Source organism: Rutilus rutilus (assembly GCF_951802725.1).
Source record: "Rutilus rutilus genome assembly, chromosome: 25".
NCBI lineage: Eukaryota > Metazoa > Chordata > Actinopteri > Cypriniformes > Leuciscidae > Rutilus > Rutilus rutilus.
Window position 1 is genome coordinate 9,833,956 of NC_140229.1, and position 18,996 is coordinate 9,852,951.

Here is an 18,996-nt window from a genome sequence, read left to right on the forward strand (position 1 = left end):
TGTATAATATTTAAGGCCTACTATATCATTTAAATGATCTGTGCCTTTTTTTTATATCTTATTTTATATTGAGCAGCAACTCACTCTCAACTAATTCACCTGCGTTTGTATGTTTGTAAGTAATTAACAAATACCAAAAGTCGATAATGTACAGCAAAAATATTGTAACTAATCCCTCATAAAAGTAATGAATCTGAAATGTTACCCTCACCCACCCTCTACATTGGTGAACCATAGACTGTAAAAAAAATATGAACGTAATGACTAGTCTAGTCTTTCCACTCTGCTTTACTGGACGGAGACGAGTAGAACCAGAGTAGTAGTACGAGAGTAGTAGTACTGTAGAACAGTAACGGTAGTACAGTTATAGTAACAGAGCAATACGTATGGCCAAAGACTACAGAAATATCATTGAAAGAGACTGGTATCGCTAACAGCGTGTCTGCGTGCTAAGAGCAAACAAAATAGCAGAACCAATCAGAGGCGCGAACGCACAGCACGTGATCGAACATTGGGCTTCCACTAGAGTGGCTTGAGTCGCGTCTGTTAGAGCGTTCTTTCTTTGTCGTTGCTGTACTTGTAGCTGCTTGCCGTTTGCTTCAATAACAACACCCGCCGCTGTACCAGCGTGGCTTACCTCTAAGGTCAGCCTGGATTGTCTTGAAATTTCTTCTGACAACGTAACTATTAAGGTAATAAACGTCGATATGTTCTGTAGATATCGTCTGTTTTTCGAGAATGTGACGTTTTCAGGGGATTTTTAATGAGAAATAGATACGCCGCTAGATAACGGGTCAACGCTGGTGTTTCGTCTAGAGGTAACGTTAACGTTTAACGTTATCGTTATTTTCCAACGCAGAATGTCTTGAAAACTGTATTTAAAGTATTTAGTCATATATAGTGTTGTGTTAATAAGGGTTTTTGTCTACAGGTATATCAAAATGTGTGTTTAAGTAGTGGAAATCCTCAAGCTTTGTTGGTGTTGGGTTAACTTCTGCTCACTTTAAACTAAAATGGTAATGATGCTCTTTGTCACCATATAAAGTTACCTTTTATACATTAAACTGGTATGAAATCCATCTGAAATATGTTGATAGCTTTTTGTTGATTATGTAAATGTCAATTCTACACATTAAGTTTTGGTTTGATTTGGTCCATTTGTCTTCTGGTTTTCAGCTAACAAATAAATTTACAACGTTCACGTGCATATCAACAAATGTTTTAGTCAATTTTGTGCAATTTGAACAAATTACCTAAAGTAAATTGTCCCACAAGGCTGTGTCTCATAATTTTTGTATGCTGGCAACATTTGTGGCCATTATTGACATGTGCAGCACTTTTGAGCTGACTAGGCAGCACATTAGGTTTTGAGACACAACCACAGTGTCTTGTTCTTAGGTTATACAGTTTAAACACTTTCATAATCAGATGAAGTTCAACATGATCCCACGCTTGACACTGTTCTGTTTCATCTGTCTGTGGTATAAACAAAGAACTAGAAAGAAATATTTGATCTAAAGGAAACAGTTCAAAAATATATCTGTAGGGTTCTTTTTAGCTTGTTTGGACCTGTTGAAAAAAATGATTTGTTTTTATAGGCTTCCCAAAGTAAGGGAAAATACCAGAGACCTGTAAACCCTTGGGAAAAGTAGCCTAACTAAATCCTAAAAGTCAAAGAAATGTTTATAGTAAATGTAATTATTAGTTTCTAGTTATGCCATGTTAATCCTCTAAAATATTAAATTGGAGAAATATTACTGTCATGTAGACTAAACCTTCCTTTTAAGTCATTGTGAGCTAATACATTTTTTTGAGTCTATTTTCAATGAAACAAAAATGATTTTTAATAATCTTTATCCAATAATCACAGAGGACTGGAAAGGTCATTGGATAAAAAGTGTGGTGTGTGTGTAGGCTATATATACACATATTTTTGTGTGTGGAATTGTTAAAGTATGATTATGAAATAGTTTTATGCAATAGCAGACAGTGTGTTGGCTGTGATGGACAGACAGAGTCATGATTATCTACAGATTGTAACCAAATTTGTCCACTCAACATGCTGTGACATTCTGGAAGGAGGCTTTATGTAAAGCTTGAGCAAAGGGAATTTAGTTGTGTGTAAACACTGAACACTAAAGTCTTTTGGCTTCACAGGAATCCAAGTGGCTCCCATGAAAGAGACTGTTGTAAAACTGTCCATAATAAATTACAGAAGCACAGCAACTTCCAACACCTGCTGTGTTCTGAATGTTTGCTTATCTGTCTTGTTAATATGATTGCGTCTCTGTGTGTGTTTCTTCTACCTTATCTTGATATTGCGTTATGTTTATATGAGACAAACCAATTCTCTTGCTCATCTGTTGGCCTGTTCCTAAGACCTGAATGGGAGCAGCAAATTTTACGATTAAGGGACCTGGGTAGTAGCGATTGTCCACAGCATATTTTATGCATCAATCTCAAAAGGCACTAAAGTGAGATTAAACTTATTGAATAACTGTTATTGTTCTGTTTGCTTTGCAGAGGCATCATGGAGGAAGAGGAGCACTTTGTGAACATAGACCTGAACGATGACAACATCTGCAGCATCTGTAAACTAGAAACGGACACAGGAACGCTTTCCTTCTGCCATGTGTGCTTTGAACTGAGCATTGAGGGTAAGAATAGTTTTTGGTATAAGCATTTTAATGTCCTCAACTTGCCAGTTCTGGGTCAGATTATGCTAATTATAAATGAGTAAAACTTCTTTCTTCATCCGCCCATGCATATCCCACTCATTCATGTATTAGCAAGCCTTTTGTTCCGCCGCTTCGTGTGCTGCTCAAAAAAGTGAACTGGAGCGTTTGAAGTGCCACTTTGGCATCTAATTAACGCTCTGCTTATTAAGGGTTGACTAGTGTTTCCTGAGGGGCCTCATTGGAGTGGCACTTTTGTTCTCTGCAGCTGTCATGTTTTGCTCTGAACCCCCCCCCCCCCCCCCGTGAAAAAAAATGTGTGTTTCAAATAGTATTACATCGTCATGGCAGGATGTAGGCATCTTGGGTTTAAAGAATTTTCTCTGGAACTGCATGCCCTTGTTTGGAATTTTCTGTCAGTAGTTTCTGTAATGTGATTCTCAGGTTTCAGTTATGAAGGAATTGCTAAACAGGAAGTTTTTAATTATAGATGAGGATTCTGAGGTTTGGGAGCACGATTAGACATTAATTAGAAGTTAAAGTGTCATTTTGTTTTTAGATGCTCAATATATCGATACCATATCTGGTTTTGTCTGTATTTTTGTCTGTATAGGTCAGGATTGGATGTTTATTTGTGCAATTTAATTGTTTTACACTTACACTCCCTTAAAGTAAATAATAATAATAAAAAATTGTTAAATATAGTCTTTAGAAAACTCAAAATGAATGTCAATTTTCCATACTCTGTGTAGTAATGTTGTGATGAATTCAAAAAAAAAAATCACAAACAGATCACGATTCGGAACAGACAACTAAACAAAATAACATGTAATTGACTAGAGGTTCTGACAAAATGTTAATTGCTGCAGTCTTTTAAATATTTAATTAATCTAAATTAATTATTTAAATAAATGGTTTGAATGAATGATTCAATGACTCACTTATAAATACTTGTTTCATTACTGGATGAATTAGCAAGTGAATTTTGAACAAATCAATGATTCAATAACAAATTATATTTTTAACAGACACTTGTCGCCACCTGGTAGCGTAAAGATGTAATGATGCAAGCGTTATTTCAAGTGCCAAGTTACTTTCAAAAGATGATTTTTTTAATCTCTACCTTAGAGTGTTTATATCCAAACTATAAACTTTTATCCCAGTAGTTCTGTGATGATATTGCGATTACCTATTAATCATGCAGCACTAGCGTCAGTTTCAGTTACTTATATGATTATCAGGTTTCACAGTTGAGAGTTGGGACTAAATCTCTAAACAGGAATTTGTAGGAAAGGATTCCCAGGTTTGTACCTAAGAGGACATGGTGATGGAAAAAATAGTAGATGGGAAGAAAAATGGTTTCAGTATTGCATTTGCTCCCAAAAAAGTATTACATTCCACTGAGAAACTTTGTGTTTGCTCACAAAACCACTGAAATATAGTTTTTCCTCCCACCTCATATTATTTCCATCTACAGTTTTGTGAGAGAACGCAAAAGTTTTGCAAGTGAATAGACGTAATGCTTTCAAACGTTCTCGTTCATGTTTGTTTGTGCGCTCTCTTAGCATCAAAGGTTTATATTTATAGCGTGTTTTTACAAGCATTTGTTGCCAATCGCGAGCCAAATGCTCATGAATCCTTTGATTTGAACCAACACGGTGTAAAGATTCATCGTACAATTAAGACAGCTTTTTTTTTATTATAATGGGATTTTTCATGAGAGCGCAGAATTCAGTGAGCTTGCGCTCTAGAGGTTGACAACCTTTCGTTCTCTTCTGTTTATATGCGCGATTGAATTAAAAAACTGTGATGATTGCTGACCAACAGACGAGACAAAATGAGACACGTTTTTAAAAAGTTCTTAAATCAACAGTTTTTGCTCTGGTACTGAAATGGTTAAAGGGATACTCCACTTTTTTTGGAAATAGGCTCATTTTACAACTCCCCCAGAGTTAAACAGTTGAGTTTTACCGTTTTTGAATCCATTCAGCCAATCTCCGGTTCTGGCGGTACCACTTTTAGCATAGCTTAGCATACATCATTGAAGTGGACAAGACCATTAGCATTTCTCTCAAAAAAATGACCAAAGAGTTTCGATATTTTTCCTATTTAAAACTTGACTCTTCTGTAGTTACATCGTGTACTAAGACTGACGGAAAATGTAAAGTTGCGATTTTCTAGGCTGATATGGCTAGGAACTATACTCTCATTCCTGCGTAATAATCAAGAAACTTTGCTGCCTTAAATAGGAAAAATATCGAAACTTTGGTCATTTTTTTGAGAGAAATGCTAATGGTCTTGTCCACTTCAATGATGCATGCTAAGCTATGCTAAAAGTGGTACCGCCAGACCCGGAGATCGGCTGAATGGGTTCAAAAACGGTAAAACTCAACTGTTTAACTCTGGGGGAGTTGTAAAATGAGCCTATTTCCAAAAAAAGTGGAGTATCCCTTTAATGAGAACTGTGGAATTTTACTGGTATTGAACATTCTGGTACCTTGAAAACCCTAGTTAAAATATGATAATTATTGGTTATCAACTGTTACATTAAAATGATAGTTGTATAGGTATCGGCCAGAATTTTTTCTATGCATCTCTAGTGTATCTCTAGTTTTGTTTTATTGTGGCTTTATTTTCTAGCAATGATTCAATGTGTCACGTCCTGCCAGTAAAGGCCCGTACGTTCATTCTGTGGTTGTGTTGGGTCAATGGCCAATCTAGGTCAGGTTGTCAAAGCATGACTAGTGGATTCTATTACATACCTGGGAACTATGCATAATGACCCTTGCATTTGTAATGTCAGGTGTTTGTCTTCTGGAAGCCTTGTTGTATTGTGTAACACAGTGTGGTGTACTAACAATGTCTCCTGAGAATGTCACTTGAAAAATAAACATCATCATCAGTCCTTCCTCTATTTATTCTGTTTATTTTTGTATTCTTCTACCTTGAAATTTCAGCAAAGCTGAGATTTTCAACTGGAATGCATTTTCAATCCAGACCATCTCAAAAATTAGGGATCATTCAGACAGGCTGTCATTTTTGCAAACGCTTTTCTGTGATTTATCTGCTTATCTGTGACATGCATAATCCCAGTTTATGAAGCGTCTGGATTTGAGCTGGAGAAGAAATCATCTGTGACTCCATCGAAGGGCTGGGTCCACTCGCAGCACCGAGCTCACGAATTAGACACACTGAATATGCATGCCTGCGATAGAAGGTTACCGCTCTTGAATATTTAACAGAAGAGTGCATGAGTGATCTGGCCAGGCAGCACACAATCGCCCAGGCATGATGGTGAGCTGCAGGCAGCGGTATGTCATGAGTGATTCACCACAGAATGGCAGAGTGTTGCACAACAGCACTCGTGGACCCATGAGAGGGCACTGACAGGCCTGACAGTACTCGCTCACAGGTTATTCCTTTTCTGATTGGCTGTTTGCCACTGAGTTGCATTCTCTTCCCACTAACAATACACTCCAACATTCCCGGCGTGGGTAAACAAGCACAAGCTGACTTTGCATGTTTAGACCTGAATGCTCATTTGCCCACACCTGCTCCCACACCTGCATACCCTCAATAAAACATTCTGGCTTCCGATGTAACCAAACTTGTTAGTTCTTCACCCCTGCATTTTTTCCCTCTGCGTACTCATTTCTCCTCCTCTATTTATTCTTTGGACAGTCCAACTACAAATTTGGGTAATTTTTTTTTTTTGTTGGTTCAAATGTTTTGTGTTTGTAGCAGAAGAGGTACTTTCAGTGGCTATTTTTATATTGCCACTTTTATATCGCACATGCTGTGCAGTTCTGCTTTTCTGTTTCCTCAGAGCAGGTTCTCCAAGCACAGAGAGAAAGAAATGACGACACTAACAGTTATATTATAACAGTTATATCTGTGCTAGGGATGCACCGATTTGAACATTTTTGCCAGTACCGATAATTCTTTATATTTGAAAGCTAAACCGATATGTTGGCTGATAAATCTAAATCCAAATTTTATGTAATTTTTAAGAGCCTGATAAAAAAATAAAAAATAAAAAAAAGTCTCACCTTTAAAAGCCATGTCCTAAGCACTTCTACATTAAACAAACATATACAGTACAGTAGCCTAGTTTGAACCTACATATATATTAGTAGACCGCTTTGTTAGCGGTCTAATTACCTCAAAAGAAACGCATCCTTTATGAGATTAATCAGATATTTATAAACATAATATTACAACTTATATCTGCATAAAAATGACACGAATGCACAAGTGAACTTGAGCTAAGTTACATGCTAGTCAGAATGTGTAACTCCTGTTGTGGATGCCACTCTTCCCGTAACAACGCACTGAAACATGGCAACTAAACCCAAAGAATTCACAGAGTTTTATTACTATAGTGTTTTCATTATGATGTTCTGTATATGACCGTCCCAATCAAAGTCATTAATGTTGTGCATTGCTGTTTGAGCTGCATTCGCTGAAGCTAAACATGATTGCCGGTGTTGTTGGATAAACCGCGGATTGGGCGGATGACGTGACGAAAAATAATATTTTAATTAAATTCGGGCGGTTTTGAAAATTGGTCAAAAACGTTGGTGCGGTTGGATGGCGGACGGATGATTATTTTTGTGATGCGGTTGCGGATGAAATAATAGCCCATTCGCGCATCTCTAATGCCCTTATCCCGTAACAATGCAACAAAACACGGGCTAACATAGAATTCACAACATTCTTTTACCGTAGTGTTCTCATAATATTATGTAGCCTCTCAGCTGAAGGCAATAATCCATTATTTATCGGCTTCAATGTATCGGGCAAATTTTCTTAGCGAGCCAATAACATTAAAAATGAACCTATATTGGCCGATACCGATATGGTGACTGACCGATGTATCTTGCATCACTAATCTGTGCATTCATGTTGAGAACACGCACACAGGAAGTCCTTTGCTGTTAAACATGTCCTCCAGCACTCAAAGAAGCTGAAAGATTTCAGAGTGATTAGTTTTTTAGCTGAAATGCTTGTTGCAAGAAATGCACACCACATAAGGAAAGACTGGCGGAGATTGCAGATCAGAATGTACATTTTGGATGGATGTACGAGGGTCTTGTATTGTTCGAAAATGGATGCCTGTAGAGCTGCATATTTTCTTATGTAAGAAATAACTGCGGCAGCCAGATTTTAATAGCACTTTGATTCATGCTGTCTAGAGCTGATGGAATAGCTTGGGAAATGTTTCATGGGAGTTTGACTTTTTAACATCAGTTGCTTGCCTTGTATTACAGTGACAGTGTATGCCGTTTTTTGCATGATATGAAGTGTTCCTTGTGTATTTTGCTTTAGTTCTAGCACTGTTTTATTGCACAATTAACAAAAACTGGTGCGATGGTATGATTATTTTCGAAAGCTCACCAAGGCTGCATTTATTTGATGTAATAAAAACAGTAATATAGTAAAATATTTGGAAATGTAATTTATTTATGTGATGGCAAAGCTGAATTTTCAGCATGATTACTCCAGTCTTCAGTGTCACATGATCTTTCAGAAATCATTCTAATATGCTGATTTGGTGCTCAAGAAACGTTTCTTAACAATGTTGAAAATAGTTTAATATTTTTGTGGAAACTGTGATAATTTGTTCAGGATTCTTTGAGGAATAGAATGTTCAAAAGAACAGCATTTAATTGAAATATATATTTTTTGTATTATTATCAATGAATTTACTGTTATTTTTGATCAATTTAACGCTTTCTTGTTGAATTAAAGTATTAATTTCTGTATTCTGTCATTTTAGCTTGTATGTTTCAGAGATGGAGAATTGGCTCTGACAGATGCAAGCCTGGCAATAGAAATATTATAGAATACGATTTCTAATGCTGCTTCCTTACGCAAAACTCGTTGCCATGATGCTAGTGTGTTCTGGGTGGTTGCTAGGGGTCAAAGGAGCCTAAGATCCCAACCAAAGTCCCTTTAAGGCAAGTAATTTCACTCGGCGTCGGCGGCCATCTTTGAAACGCCTCTCGGGAGCTATTTCAGTCATGCATGTACAGCTCATATCTCTTTGAATGGGGAAACATAAAATTCTCCAAAGCTGTTCACCAAGCTTACGAATAAATTCCATATTTGAAATCGCCAGTGATATCTGACAACAGCTGTCTCATAAATTTTGTTTCCAAACGCTCAAATCATGGCAAAAAAAACATAATTTTTTTAGGCTTGACCAGCCAATGCGCTGAACACTGACTATTTCTATAGGAAGCTTTCTAACGGCAGCTGTGATGCAATTACATTATCAATTGGCGCGATTAGCTCTTTTATTTAGAAGGCGAGACTTATTCCACCATATCGCGCATTGCACTTTCTCCCATTCATAGTCATATGAGTGCACCGTCAAGTCTTTGTCCCAACTCTCTGATATTCTTGTCCTTAGATCGGGCTCTGGTCCCACCGTTAATGAGAGTCTATGGGATATTTCCCCCCTCATTAAGTCTATTGTCGGATTGTGTAGAGAAGTAGTAACACACCTCTCCTCACCAAACTGCAAGATTTAAGGTATCATGTTCGTCTTTGTTTTTTCAAGGCCATTCTATTTAATGGTTTTATTCTCATCACACTGTAGTGTCAGACTCTGCCCGCTCTTCTTTTCCACTGGCCCTGGAAGACCTTGATGGCTGGCTGGTTTCTTGCTCTGCCGAGCACACTCACTCAGGACTAACAGTTTCCCCGCAGCAGACACAGGCCGTCTCTCTCATCCTTTTACGTAAGAGCAGTGGAATTTGAGCTTGTGTACATCAGCCCACTGAATGGCTGGAAAACTGATTATTCCAGATACTTGGAGCACAACACAAAAACAATGCTGAAACTCAATGTGTGTCCTTTGTTTGCTTATACTTGCGTGCTCGAGATGTTTCTAGTTTTTCCTGTGCTCATTTATGTATATTGACTATCCTAACTGATCAATGTAAGGTAGTACACTAGTTTGACCTCTTGACACTGAAGTTACATGCAGTCTGCATGGTGGATGAGAACTGATTTGCTGACTGCGCTTTTCTTGCTCGGCAAGCTTTCCATTTAAGTAATGCTTCTCCATGCTCCATAGTAATCGGAGGCTTTCAGCAATATTTCTGCCCTTTGAAATGGAGACATTAGGGAAAACACATCCTCATAGGTAATGTAGGATGACAGTATTACCTTCATAAATTGACTCACAGCAGGTTTTTTCCAGGATATATGCACATGGGAAATGTTTTACACTGTTCTTGTTTTCAGTGTTTGTATGCTACGTGGTCTACTTTCCTAAAATAATTTATCAATGTTCAGTTCACTATTATACTCAACCTTTGTGTTCTTTATCTTTATGTAAGCAAACGCTGTACATTGTAATGTATTTTTGTTTTTGTTTTAATCTTTATTGCATGAACAGGCCTTTATGTAGGGCTTATGAAATCAGTTTTATTTTTTCCCAAATTCCTTTTTCAGTTTTAATTTTTATGGATTCAGTTTTACATTTTAGTAAAAAAAATCTTAGGAATTTCATTCATGAAACATATTTAATACACATTTATTATCAAAATAATGGTAATTAAATAAAGGCATGAAACATCCTTTAAAATGTTGGCCAATCAATGGACAAAAAAAAAAATTGGCAAGCAAAGTGTTGCACAAAAAAGGATTACTGTTTATTAAAACATGTTTTATTTTTTATTTATATTACATTATTACATTAGTACATTCTACTGTACAATAGTAATATATTTCTGTCACAATTTCTTCAAGTTAAACCAAACATTTATTTTGATGGCTTGTCATAAAGACCTTTGAGTTTCTATGTCTTTATGATATGACAATAGTTTTACAAATGAAATGGTGTAGTGACTCTCAGAGCAGCTCTGGAGATAAAGTTCATGTGTTCATGTCCTCATATAGTGAGGCAGCAGACGCTGTACACACCACAAGCGTTAGTAGACTTTTTGCGCTTTTAATATTTACAGTAATGTAATTTGATTAATTGTACAGCCCTACTTTTAATTTATTCATCCAAAATTTGCCTAATTCCGTGACAATATACTGTAGATTCCATTTATTATAGGATTCTGCATTTTCAGCATCCCTGCCTTTATGGTTCTACTCGTGCCTTGAAGAGCTTTTTAATCCTAATCCCAGGGATATATTTTACTCTGGTCTGTAGTGGTTGATTGCTTCTGTAGGAACAGGATATATGATATATGAACAGCTATATTTATTCTGTTGTGGGTGACGTGACGCCTCCATGTCAATCACTGCAGCTGTTGTCCTCGCTCCAGCTTTGACCATGAGGTGCTGTTTTGGGCATGGCGGTTTCACTATTACCCCACGTGCTCATTCCCTGCATATACACAACACACACACACACACACACACACACACACACACACACACACACACACACACACACACACACACACACACACACACACACACACACACACACACACACACACACACACACACACACACACACACTGAAGTGTGTCAAGGATCCAGTGTCCTTTCTTCATAAAGCAGAAGCAGCCCACATGATTGTGAATTAACCCGCATGAGACAGGAAGAACAGGCTGATTCAGTAGCTGAATCATTTTATTTGAAGAATTGAAACATTTCTCAATATATGAACGCCTGATTGAGAACACATTTGTCATTTTTTGCAGTGCACAATCATTATCATTGAAAATACTGAACAAGAACAGTTCTAACTGTATATTGGATTGGGGAGTACATAGTGTATTTGAAGGTTGTTTATGATTTAATTGAATGCTCTGTTTATCTAAAGTGAGGAATAACTGAGTGAAATGGTGATTTAATGGAACAATGAAAAGTCAAGTGACATAATTTGCACTTGATGAGATTACCGTTTCCATGACAGCGACCCCCACCTTCACCCTTGGTAAATCGGCTAATCTCGTTGGTGCTGTTTCTAAGTAGTAACATGGATTACAAGGCCTCCTTTCTTTTCTTGTCTCAATCTCTGTTCTTGTCGTTCTTACCGAGAGACTCTTGCTTGTTGTTAGTGTTGTTGTGGTTGTTGTTGAGGCCAGAGTATTACACAAGCACCATTGAGTATTTCATCACTAAAGGGTTTGATTCAGAACACTTCTTCTCTGTCTGCTTTCAGACATCAGCTAGATATGGAAATCAGTTATTTGCAAGTTGACACAGATTTTGTGTTTTGACTAGATGCCTTTTTCAGAGGTTCTTGCTGAGGCGAGCATCACATTCGGTTTTCCCAGCAAGTGTTTATGAATGTATAGCTGTCATGGAGTTACATTAAGTTTTTATTTTATTTTTTATATTCAAATATGCATTTGTTGTTGTTGTTGTTTATAGAAAAGAATGATAATATTAGAATATTAATATTAGAATAGTTATTATTGTGTGTGATGCGCACGCACACACACACACACACACACACACACACACACACACATAATCCTCTTGTTGAGCCTTGAATCAGTCAGTGATGTTGATAGAGGAAATTAAATCAAAGTTGCATTTAAAATCTTATGTATCACATACTTTTTCAGAGTCTTCTTTGCTAGGCTCATGATTCCCGCAGTAATGATTTTTGGGTTGCACTGGCTTATGGTGAAAGTTAAAACACTCAGAACTCCTTGTGCTCATGTTTTCTGTCAGAGCCTGTCGTGTGTGTGTGTGTTCTAACCTTCAGTACCTCTATTTATAATCGCACTCTACAGTGTGCTTTCCTGTTATTCAGACTTCGCTGTGAAGTGCAGGAAATTGGTTTATTGTAAGACGGTGAATTCATTTGGCTTTTGCCTCCTCTCAGCTGTGAGCTGCTCTGCTTAAGAAAAGCACAGCGAGTCAAGCTAAAGCAAGACACCCAAAGTCTTGAGTTTAGTGGTACATTGTGCGCAGACATTACTGGAACCGTGTATGTGGTGAGGGCTCCTCAGCTCACAGTTACCTTGAAACAAATGAAACCACCGGTTATGACTAATCCGCCTCATGCCGTTCCAAACTTGTATGACTTTTTTTGGAACACAAAAGATGATATTTTAAAGAATGTTTCTACTGTTTTTGTCCACACAGTAAAAGTCAGTGGACTCCAAAACTACACTTGGCCTCACTGAGACCTTAAAAAATGTGAAATTGTCCCGGACTGGATGAAGTAAGTGAGGTGAATTATAGAACCTGATCCATGTAAACTAGATCAAATGATTCACTGAAAAGATCTGACTCATCAGAATCATTTTGTTCATGTATAAGATGTCGCTGCTGCTCTCATGAAGTAGAGCTAGGGCAGATTATTAGGTTTTCAGTGGAAAAAGTTAAAGTTTTTGTTGATTTTGACCCTTGTATCCTTTTGTTATGACACCAAAATTCACAAATTCACAAATCTTGAATCCATTTTCGAAAACCACACCAAAAAAAACTACCTATAACTAATATGTTCAAACATTATTAAAGACCAGTAAACAGTCAGTTTTAAAATAAGAACATATAAACAAATTGCAAGCAATAGCACAAATAAATAGCCTACTAGAACAATTATACAAATGAGATAAATGGTGCTTAAAGTTTTTTGGGGCCTGGCCATTGGGCCTTCGTCGTGTTCCGCAAAAGAAAGAAAGTTATATGGAAAACATAAGAAAGAGTAGCCTAAATAATGGCCGAATTTTCAGCTTTTCTTTTTAAAAGCAAATGAGTGTGTCTGTCTTTGTGCATCCCACAACAGTCTCTGCTGACATGATTACAACTCAAAACATGTTTGAACAAAACTAAGCTCTGACACAAACGGCACATCCTAACGCAAAACCGACACACAAAGGCACCCAGCAGCACTCGTTCTGTGCCTCTGTGTTTTATTTGTTCTTGGCCTACTTTAAGTTTTAAGCAGAAGTGTGTTTCTACTCTGCTCATCAAGGACCCAAAACAGGAAGTGATGTTTTCAGGTGCTGATTTGCTCAGAGATGTATAGATGCATCTGTTTCAAGCTTGTGAGTTTTACAGTGTTTGAAGGGCGTTAAGATGTGTACCTGTTTTAATCTAGCAAAATGGGCACAGTTGTTGTCATGTGACTTTATATTTAGAGAGGCCCATCATATACACCTGATAAGCATTTTAATATGCTATGTTTAGCCCATGACAAGCAGTGAATTGCAAATATCTAAGTGTGTCCTCCTTTGTGTTTTATACTAGGTATATCCAGCGCCACCCTGCTGCACTCCAAGTCTCTACGTGGGCATAGGGACTGCTTCGAAAAGTACCATCTCATCGCCAACCAGAAGCTCTCCCGTGCCAAGGCCTCTCACAGCACATACGAGGGCGTGAAACGGGCTCTAAGCCAGCGGATCAACCGCATTATACAGTACACCCAGAACAGAGACTCCTTAACCGCAGAGACACCTGGACGCTGGGGGGCCAAACAGATTCTGTGTCACTCCCAGCAGGGTGGTAGGAAGCTCGTGCCCCAGTCGGATGCTCAAGTTCCCCGCTATGCACCGCGATGGGCGGACGAGGCGTCAGTGGTGGTTTCGGAGTATGGGAAATCCATGCTGGACTGCCACTCTGCAGAGGAGCTCGGCCTCGACCTGCTGCAGGGCCCACGCCAGGGATTATGGGCCGGAGAACAGCAGAACCGAGAGCAGAGAGACACAGCCAGACACAAAGGACACAGTCAAGAAGAACGTGAGTATTTATGATATACGCTATCGTTCAAATGTTCGGGATAAGTACTTCTTTTTTTTTTTTTTTTTGGTTTTATTTAGCAAGGATGTGTTAAATTGGTCAAAAATAACAGTAAAGATGTTGCAGAACATTTCTATTTCAAATAAATGCTGTGTTTTTTTTTTACTTTATCATGGTTGCAACAAAAATATTAAGCACAATTGTTTTTAACATTTATATGAAAATGCCTCTTGTGCACCATATCATATTAGAATGTAACACTGAAGACTGGAGTAATGATGCTGAAAATGTAGCTTTGCCATCACAGGAATAAATTACATTTGAAAATATATTCAAATAAAAAATGTACTTTAAACTGTAATAACATTTTGCAATATTACTGTTTTTACTGTATTTTTGATCAAATAATAGTGCATTTGCTATGGTTTTGTTGGCATTACAAAATCAAGCAACATAGTGAATAGTTTTGGGCTCACTTAAATTCTCTCGGTAACGTCTTTGACAAAGTGAAGGAGAGAAATCGATATCCTCACCATTAGGCTTTTATCTGACGCTTTGTATCTCTGCATCTTTCCCGTCAATACAGTCCACAAAACACCAGACCTTAAGTCTAGACCTTGATTTCTCGCTCCGTTCTTCAATGTTTGTCTCCTTTTTATCTCACTCAAAGAAATGGCTTCAGTTAAAAACAGATATGTCATCAGGGTCACAGCACATGCTTTTCAGAGCCGCACATCTGATTTGAATGCTTCTCAAGGACTGTTATGAGGTCATCTGCCTTCAGCTGTGAAAGGAGATGTTTGTCAGTTTTCATTTTTTGGGGGAAAGATAGCTAGAGAATGATTTTCATACCCACTTTAATGTTTGTCTTTCTGTTTCAGTGGTGACGATGAGTGTGGAGGAGCTTCACCAGCTGAACGAGCAGCTGCTTTTACAGATACAAAGTGAGTTTGATCTTCAAACCCAAAGCTTACCCAAAATAAGAAAAATGTGACAGTTTTCATTTTTGAGGTGAACTACTCCATTTAACCTAAACGCATACTGTATGGAAGAGTGACTTGATATTAGTAATAAAAATGTGATATACCATATTCCCTTTGCAAAATATGGTATGTCACAACAAAAAATAATGTGGTAGATAATTTATTCATCTTGTCAAGGCTCAACAGTGTAGCTTTCCTCCTGCCTAGTTTGCACTGAACCTGCCAACAGTTTATCTAGCGCTAACACTTACTTACTTGCCTATTTATTTGTTTGTTTATTGACTTTTAATATTTATTTATTTTACATGATTTAATTTTACATTTCATTGTCATTATTTTTTTTTTTTTTAAATAAAATACTTTATTTATATTTTCACTTTTTTAAAATTTTCTTTACAAAGATAATTTGCAATAATAGAAGTAACTTTTACAGTACGCCATTTTTACAATTATACAAGGTGCTCCATAAATTCATAAACACTTTTTCTGGAAAATGATGGCATACATTACTGATTGATGTATCCCATGAAGAAGCATATTAAAACACCTCAAACATATAAACGAAATTAAAAACTTGCATTTTTATGCCTCAAAAACGTAAAGAAAATCATGCAAGCTATGAAAATAGTAAGAGACAGTTCTGCACTTTGGCCTGCTGGCTATCCTTATTATTGAGCCCTGCTTATGCACATTTCAAGTTTATTGTGTAGGTTAGCATTATTCTTGAACTAATACACACTGTGTGTTTGTCCCTCAGATGTGTTCGAGGAGCTCTCTGTGGCTGTGCAGGAGAAGGACTCTCTTTCATCAGAGCTTCATGTACGGCACATAGCCATTGAGCAGCTCTTCAAAAACTGTGCCAAGCTGCCGTGGCTCCAGATCGGACGAGCCGGGGTCAAAGCTAGCAACAACCCAGTGGAATGAGACTTTTTTTTGGGGACATCGAGTCCCCCAAAGACCAAAAAGAAACCGCAGCTCCAAGCAGACTCTTGCGGAAGCTCAAAGCTCAAACGGACCGGAAACGCACACACTGTGCTAATGAGTTCGGTGTCACCTCGCTGAATCTTCAGCTGGACTTTAAAAAGCGAAAGTGTTTTGCAGGCCTGTTCAAAGTGTTTCTATGCAGAATGAGGTGTTTTTAAAACCTTACAAAGACTCTTTTTTTTTCTTTTCCATTCATATGTTGCTTTTTCCTCCTCATATCACTGTTTACTCTCTACACTTGATCATGGGTGGTTAATAGACTTGGATCAGTCTGACAATGTTCCTCCTGCACATTCGGGCTTGCTGATTGGTTGTGGTGTTGCTGTGGTAACTGTTGCTTAGTTAACAGTTTTTCCCTCCCTCTGCTCATTGCAGTGGAACTTGTTAATGACTACGGTTGTTCCGTTACTCTTTATTTCTCCTGTTGTGCCGAGATACGACACAAACGCTTTAGAGGAAGTTTACATTTATTTTATTGCACTCTTAAAGCTGTTCTTCAAATTTACATTTCATAGGTGCATCACAACATTTCACGGGTTATGATTAAGAGAATAGCAGTTTGGACATGAACGTTTCAGCTGGAATGGTTAGTTCACACATGTTAAGCACAGGCCTAACTTTGATTTAGGCTTAATTTAGTGCTGGGATTAATATTGGAATGATAGGAATGCTTAACCAAAGCCTTTGTTACCTCAAGGTAACTATTTCAGTATTTATTTTATGACAATTATTTGCTTGCTACAAATATTCAAAACCAAATTTGACTTTTTTTTTTTAAAGTGGTTTTCCTTTCTGTAGCGTTTAGAGGTTGTTTTCTTGTGGTATTATAGTATAGTTTCTTACATTTAGAGTCTGTGCATAAAGTGAAAGTACAGTCAGGGCAAAGCTGCCTTGATTTTTAGATCAGACTGTGTCACCATCTGGTGGCCATTCAGAGAATCCTGTCCACTTGCTGCCCTGAAGTGTGTGCATGGTTCTGTGTCTATTATTATTGTTCTATGAAGTCTATTATCTCTAGAATCTTAAAAAAAAAAAAAGTAAATCTCAACATTGTTTTAAAGAATCAGCTAGGTATTTTGAATTATCCGTTCTCTTTATAAGAGATACACATTCGACTGACCCCTCTGGGGTTTCTAAGAATATTTTATTTTCTACGAGTGAGTTATCTATCATTCTGGTTATGCTCTGAAAGGTAAAGTCAGCAAACTATAGCTGTGAGTTATTATGGATGAGTTGTGGAAAAGAAGCAATATGTGTCTGAAGTGTCAGGTTTGGTTTCTTTGTGCAGTTTAAAAGCTTTCTTTTATGATTCACTCTGTGATTTGTCACAGGAGGTCGGAGTAAATGAAATGAAGCACACTGTCCAAATGTTTGTGTGCTGTGGAGATACTGAATGAACTATGTGGATGAGATTCATGTTTGTTTCGAGTGTGTTGCATATGTAGGCCATATGTTAAACTTATGTTGGTGTTGATGTCTTGTTATTTTTCTCTTAATTCATTATTGTGCTATTATTTTGCTTTTTGTTTTTCCAGTGGTCTGTGTTATGTGACATTTAATGCGGTTTATGCAATACTGTTTTGTTAGTGGATCTTCCCATCAGTGTGGAAGATTTCTGGATGTTTTTGTTTGGAGTGATGTGTACATTTTCTTTAAGGGAATGAATTAATAAAAATATTTTTCCTAAACCTCTGTGTGATTATTTATGCCTTTAATTCACTGGGTTCACCAGCAGCTGGTATGGTTGTTTCTAAAATGTGCCCTGGACTATCCGATACCTGGTCTTAAAGCACTTTAATTAAAGTGAATGGTGAAGTAAATTCATTATGCTTGCATTTTAAATGGTTTGCTGAATAAAAGTATTCTTGAAATATTGTGCTGAACACAACCAGATGGTTATTACTTGAATGACAAAATGTATACATGTATTCATTCATTGCTAAACATCTTTCAGTTTGAACTGACATTTACATGCATTGCATACATAGTTTGAACATCAAACATTGCCTACAATGTGTTTCTAGGCACTTTCTGGCCAAGTTTCATTCATTCTCTACTTTTGCATACCCCATTAAAGGGATATTTCACCCAAAAATGAAAATTCTTTTATCACTTACTCACCCTCATTTTGTTCCAAACCTGTATGAGTGTCTTTCTTCTGTTGAACACAAAAGAAGATATTTTGAAGAATGTTGGTATTCTTGTGGTGGCATTTACTTTCATAGTCCTTTTTTGGTAAGTCAGTGGCTACTGTCAACTGTTTGATTACCATTATTCTTTAAAATATCTTCTTTTGTGTTAAGATAGAAACTCACACAGGTTTGGAACAAAATGAGGGTGAGTAATTGTGATGACAGAATATTCATTTGTAAGTGAACTAACCCTTTAATAACAATAATAATTAAATCATTGTTGTTTATAATAATGTATTATTTCGATCATTTAAATGGTTGCTGATTTGTTAATAAGATACACATTAAAGACCGAGCTCTGCATTTTGCCACATATACTGTATCCCATAATTTATTACTGATTCCCCCACAGAATGTTTGTGTCATTTTGTTTGCCATTTCTCTATTTTCTGATGACATAGGTGGCTTGACCAAGTTACCGCCGTTTTAATGTCGAAACAATATCTGTAACTTTGGTATTTCGGAGAGAACTCTGTTTGTTTACCAGGGTGA

At 37.2% G+C, this 18,996-nt stretch overlaps 1 protein-coding gene across 1 annotated transcript; it reads left to right on the top strand.

Moving 5' to 3' along the window:
• Positions 1-548: 548 nt before the first annotated feature.
• On the top strand, positions 549-18,000 carry cUnh21orf91 (chromosome Un C21orf91 homolog). The gene is made up of 5 exons (XM_084399751.1): positions 549-692; positions 2,524-2,657; positions 13,857-14,345; positions 15,227-15,289; positions 16,086-18,000. The coding sequence occupies exons 2-5, from the start codon at positions 2,531-2,533 to the stop codon at positions 16,250-16,252; spliced, it is 846 nt and encodes a 281-aa protein (XP_084255877.1). The 5' UTR covers positions 549-692; positions 2,524-2,530; the 3' UTR covers positions 16,253-18,000.
• The last annotated feature ends 996 nt before the right edge of the window (positions 18,001-18,996 follow it).

Excerpts from the sequence above, each read along its gene's own strand:
- cUnh21orf91 (XM_084399751.1), top strand. The coding sequence starts at position 2,531 with ATGGAGGAAGAGGAGCACTTTGTGAACATAGACCTGAACGATGACAAC. Across the intron at positions 14,346-15,226 it reads AGGACACAGTCAAGAAGAAC|TGGTGACGATGAGTGTGGAG; the intron begins GTGAGTATTTAT and ends TTTCTGTTTCAG. Across the intron at positions 15,290-16,085 it reads GCTGCTTTTACAGATACAAA|ATGTGTTCGAGGAGCTCTCT; the intron begins GTGAGTTTGATC and ends TTTGTCCCTCAG.